Source organism: Rhipicephalus microplus, chromosome 1 (genome assembly GCF_043290135.1).
Source record: "Rhipicephalus microplus isolate Deutch F79 chromosome 1, USDA_Rmic, whole genome shotgun sequence".
Lineage (NCBI taxonomy): Eukaryota > Metazoa > Arthropoda > Arachnida > Ixodida > Ixodidae > Rhipicephalus > Rhipicephalus microplus.
The window spans coordinates 72,820,426-72,826,501 of NC_134700.1; the positions used below are offsets into that span (position 1 = coordinate 72,820,426).

General features: G+C 49.9%; 1 protein-coding gene across 1 annotated transcript in view; it reads right to left on the minus strand.

Moving 5' to 3' along the window:
* Positions 1-383, minus strand: part of LOC119178392 (longicornsin) — a 52,461-nt gene extending 52,078 nt beyond the window's left edge. Inside the window, exon 1 of the mRNA XM_037429597.2 lies at positions 287-383. Coding sequence (XP_037285494.2) covers positions 287-338 — 52 coding nt within the window. The 5' untranslated portion in view covers positions 339-383. The remainder of the gene's footprint in view (positions 1-286) is intronic.
* Between the last annotated feature and the right edge of the window lie 5,693 nt (positions 384-6,076).

Below are 6,076 nucleotides of genomic sequence, written 5' to 3' on the forward strand. Positions count from 1 at the left end.
TCACATCTTTGATAATTATGCTGCACAAGCTGGCACAAGCGGCCTTTATCTACAATGTCGCCTATTTATGCGCAGTTATTCAAGGACCTCAGAACAGTGACACATTTTGAAGCCAGCCATGCTGCCGCACGCACTACGACTGCTAAGACATCTCTAGGGACCATGAAACGGCGATGAGTCGCTCATACGTAAGTGCTTAACTTTTCTAAGTAAAAATAGCTGCAACATGCCTCTGTTTCTTGCGTCCCCATTCACCATTAAGCGAAGTTGCTGCAATCCGACCCACCTGCAACAAACAGGAACAAACAGAGTAGAACACGGGGTTCCATGCTGAGCATCGTGACGTGTTCAAAGGCAGCGAACAGCCAGGCCAGCTAGGGCGCCTATATAACCGAGAAGACAGTGGGACCCGTCAACCAGCTTTCCTCCTCTCCTTCGTCTCTTACCTCGAGCAAGTCGCGATCGGCTCGCACGGGCGCCGCGTCTCGAGTGGCGCGCGCCCTAGGTCTGCACCGGGAGAAGCAGCAGATCTTCTTCGTGGAATTCCAAGGCTCAAATTTTAAGTGGTGAACTTAGACATCACCTTCGTCGGGTGTTACGGGGCACCCACGCGCGTTTACTCATTAACGCAAAGCGTGGCAGGCGCTCGCTCAGGCCCTGACGGTTATGGCTGGTCGTTTACGCCCCATCTGAGTGCACCTCCTGAATGGAAGCGTCTGTCATATTTACTTTCTCGGTCGCAGTTACAGCTTAGTTTGACTGTCAGCCGCTCTAGCAGAAGATGATCCCTTTTTGGGAATCCGCCCGCCGCAACTTTTCTGCGCTAGTGCGTGCTCTAGAATAAAAAAATAACATGTCACACATAAGGGCACCATTTATGAGAGGCACGGCGTCAAGCGATGTTGCCGGAGAAACGAGGGCGAGGGGGGTTAAGAAAACGGCCGCCTTTACATTTAAAGCACCAAAAAGAAGATGTGCGGGAGAGGGTCTGAAGGGTCGACTTCGCCATACTGCCTATCAAAATTAAATAAAAAACTGCTTTTAATGTGCTGCGTTCAACATTAGGTGAGCGTTTTATAGGCCAATGACGGCGTAAGCGATCCTCCATGCAGGATTTTACATGCCGACACCACAATATGATGACGAAGACCACCTGAAGAAGAATTCCAGGATTTATTTTGAGCAGCTGTGGTGTTAATATATATATATATATATATATATATATATATATAGTGAGCGCTGACTATGTACTTCATCTTCATCTGTATAACCAAACCATTGTAGTGATCATCATCGTATGTCACGTGGGCTGGCTCTCTGGCTCGTGCGTCTGGATTAAAAAAGGATAACCTGGTTGCTGCCGTACCGGACGTGGTATCATAATATATATATATATATATATATATATATATATATATATATATATATATATATATATATATATATATATGACGTATGAAGTGATGGTTGGTAGAGGCAGAGGAAGAAGAAGAGCTTATGGAATAAACATGGGGTATGAGCCAGGCCACGTCTCCCGCATCTAGCGTCACATAAGTCGGCGGGATGAAGACCTGGCCACCACTCATCAACCTCACATCATTCACGAAGCCACCTGCAGTACGCCTCAACTGAATATCGACCAAAGAAGAGGTGATCTCAGGCGCATTCAGTTACCGGCACCATGACAGAACCATCGACTGACCTCGACATCCCCAAGTACACCGGATCAGCGGATGATGGACCCGTACAGGACTGGTTCAACCTATTCGAGCTCCACACCGCCGCTGCCTCCTGGTCGGAACGGGAGATGATCATCAACTTCACTGACTACATCTCCGGTGAGGCATTTAAGTTTTACCTCACCCACATCTTTGAAAATGACGAATCATGGCAAAAAATCAAAGAGGAGATGATTACCCGTTTTAACGACTATGACCAAGACCTACTCATTGCCAACCATCTAGAGACAACCGCACACTATCATCAATTCCTTAAGCAGTCCTCAATCATTCGAAAGCCCAGCGCGAATCGACAACTGCCTTGAGACGAAGTGGCACATGAGTTTACTTACAGAAGGCCATGCCTATATTGGGAAAAACCTAACCGTCAAGCGCGCATCCCTTCTGCGCGAAAGTCAGCATTTCCGAAGTCATCGCTCCAACATGCGACACGAGACGTCGCTCACCCTACTGATGCCTTTCATGCTTCGTCTCGCATACATGGTCCACCACCTGGTTTTCTACGACGCAGCTCTTCAAAGGTTCCTAACGGTCACTATTCGTGTCATAAGGACGCCTTGTTGATGGTAGACCAGCTGACACATGAGGAAAATTCCGAACAACGCCATGACGACTCAAAGAGTGAAAATCAGTCTTCACACATTGTATCAGCTTATTTTCCAACTACCACAATTGGGCCACCTCCTGGTTTTCCGTCACTTGGCTCTTTCGCCGCTCACAACGCCCACTTCACATCTAGCACGCTCACAATAGTCGGGATAGAGCTGCGGAGCTCGGGGAATACTCAGCCAAGCCCTGAACCTACCATCCAGATTCAGGCGCAAGAACCACTCGCAGCGAACAGCGAAGAAGAAGCCCCTGATGATGTATCTATCAACTCTGAAGCATTACCTTCATTACCCGAAATGCAGCACAACAGCCTAGAGACTACTACCTGCCCACTCGACACAACATTCAATTGCCCAGAAAGTCAGTGTCACGGTGAAAAAGGGCTGCCACCTCAGGTCTTTTCGCAGCAACATCATCAATGCCAGCAAGTCCAAGAACAACAGAGATTCCAAGGGCTATACGAACAAGGACGACGACGAATGGAATCATCTTCGGAAGAACACCCGCGGTTTAAGGAAAGCCGTTTACAAACGTGTCAACCAAGCCAACGACATATTCAAGATTTCTCACCCGAAACAAAGAAAGCATCGAATCCAGGATATTTTCCCAAGGGACGTCGAGTAAGCTTTCTCCAGTCGAGATCAAGACTCAGGCAACACGACATACAACGTCGAGAAAGGCGCCAAACCATACCCTGTATTCTGCGAGGACGCAGAAATCACCGCACCAGCCTCGGTCAACAAGCACGCAAGCGGGTGGCGACGCATGGGTTCCGATCAAGACAAATATCTCGACACCTGCGCAAATCATCCAGCCAATGCTTCAAGGCCATCACACAACGTTCACTCATCGCAAGAATGCTTCCATCTGATTCCACGCTCAAAGCATGCTTATGTTGTCCAGAGCGCAACAGCCAGCCTCGCCCTCCAGAGCTGTACTTGATACCCCGGATGGCTGTCCTCTCCTGTGAAGCTATAGTGTGTTAACGGAAACTTCCTCGGACATGGAATGATCTCTTTTTGACAGTGTTCAGTTCTAAGCCGTACACGTTCAGTTTTCATTTATGTTCGTCTGAAGCGACTTCTTTCGGGGGGAGGGGGAATCCTGTAACGTAAGAAGGTAGGGATGGTTAGGAGTTAGTAGTAGAGGCAGAGAAGGAAGAAGTGCAGAGAGGAATAAACATGGGGTATGAGCCAGGCCACGTCTCCCATTCATCGTAGCGTCATATATATATATATATATATATATATATATATATATAACCTGCTCACGGCTGGTTATTAATTCATCGAGTTTTCTTTCTATTAGATGCGGAGCATCTTATACTCGCGCCTTGTAGTGCGCCGTCCGCGCCGTCCGCACCGCTTCTCGAACATTCGACAGCTGACGCGCGCGCATGCGCCGTCGCGCCGTCGCCCACTCTTCCACCATCTGTGCATCCCTTCCTCCTCTACACACCGCGCGCGCTTCACTCCTCCACCATCTGTGCACCCTTCCTCCTCTACACACCGCGTTCGACATCTACAATTCTCCTGATTCTCCAGTGGACGCGCATGTGGCGTCGCGCTTCGAGAAGATTCAACAGCTGACAGTGCATGCGCCGTCGTGCTGTGTATATACTCAAGGTCGGCGCTCGCTCGCTCAGTTGCCGCTCGTCGGTTGGTTTGTACGGCGCGTCGACGTCCAAGGTCGCGGTGAAATGAATTCCAACGAATCCACAAACACAATGATCGACGTCCCTTCGACCAGCGCCGCCCTTTCGCATACGTGTGTACGTGTTCACTCATTTAACACCCCCTCCTACAACCGCGTTAACCAATTTAGCCATCGACCCAAGTAAGTCGCAATTTAACACCCCATTTCACAACCACGTTAACCAATTTAGCCATCGACCCAAGTAAGTCGCACTTTAACACCCCGTTAACCAATTATATGGTCCGCGTCCTCCTCAGTGTTCCCCCGAGGGAAGCTGCGGGCAATTTTTTATTTACATTCTATTGGTTCTAATAACTTCCCCAGTACATTCCTTTGCATTACTGTCTGCTAGAGCTCATTAATATTGTGTTAAAACACGGAAAAAACGAGAGCTTAGGTATACACTCCTTTCCCTTATATATATATATATATATATATATATATATATATATATATATATATATATATTGTCACACGTAATGGGTATCAGCCATCAACTCTAGGTGGAATCCTTTGGAAGTGAAGAAAGAAGAGGGCTTTTGCTTCCTGGTCTGAGGGCAAGCAAGATGTCGATTCGTCGCTGTCTGTTGTTACGTTCACGGCACTGGTCCTCGAACGACACCTGCAAGTCTCGTAGGTCAATAATTGCGCCGTGTTCACGAGGAAAGTGCAGCTCCAGAATGAGTGGACGGGAGCACACAGGTGATACGAGGAAAGACCATGTGAACGTCGAAGCACGTACTCGAACACGGGCTGTGCATATACCAGTCGGCGTGACGAGGTGGCCCCCTACCGTGCGCAACGGCGGTCCTTGCCAAGGGGTAGTTACCTTCCTCAGTTGGGATGTCAGGGCGCTGCTCATAACCGAATAATCGGCACCGGTGTTGATGAGGGCAGTGCCGACGTGATTATCGACGTGTACGGTGATGTCGGCGGAAACAGTCTTATGACTTTCGGAAACAACTGGAAAGTCAAAACGGTCTTCGTCGGGTCTTTGCGTTGAGGGGGGCTCTTTGACACTTAGTTGGGACGTGGCGTCACCCCCAGGAGCCGCGGTTTCTAGTTTACCCTGTGGGTACTCGGTGACCGGCGTCTGAAAGCATAAGATGACGAGGGAATGCTAGGTGACGTGGGGCGGCGAAGTGATGGTGATTGTGATTGGGGGCGTTGACCAAGGCGAGGAGCTTGCTGGCCCGTAAGGTACGCTTCGATGTCGTGGGGACGCTCACCGTAACGCGGGAACCGAGCATCAGGGTGAAAGCCACGGAGACAAGTTGGCGGTACTGGCAATTATGGTAGACGCGACCCGCTTCGCCACAGTGGTAGCAGAATGGACGGTTATCTGACGTACGCCACACGCTGGCCTTTGTGGCGTTCTGCCGCGATCCATACGGACGATAAGTTGGTGCACTCGGAAACCTTGAGGCGGGTGGCGGAGTCGAAGAGGTACCCTGGAATCGATGGCTAGCCTGATCCATTTTCCCCATGGTGGGATCAGGGTCATATGGCGCAGGAGATCGCAGAGCCACCGCATAAGTCAGCACAGGGGCCTCAGGCCTTGTTGGCGCTAGTGGGGTAACCACCTGTCGGATCTCATTTCGGATTAAGTCTGTGAGATCACTTACGGGTGGTTGGGGTCCCGCTGCTTGAAGTTGGCGCAGCTCGTCCCGCACGATGCTTCTTATGAACTCAGCGAGGGCATGCCTCTCGCTGTCAGTCCCGATAGAGCACACAGCAGGGGTCACGTCGTGGCGTTCATACTGTGATGACCAATACTGGTGAGTACGCTCCATTGTGGTTGCCTCATTTATGAACTCTGTCACAGTCGTCGGTGGATTTCGCACGAGTCCGGCGAAGAGCTGCTCTATTACCCCACGCATTAAATGCCACACCTTCTTTTCCTCGGACATTGCAAGGTCAGCACGCTTGAAGAGTCGAAGCATGTCCTCGACAAACATCGAAACTCTCTCTGTGGTCATTGGTTCCGAGACGAGATAGCCTGCTCCGTTCTCTCTTTCCTTTCAGTGCTGCGG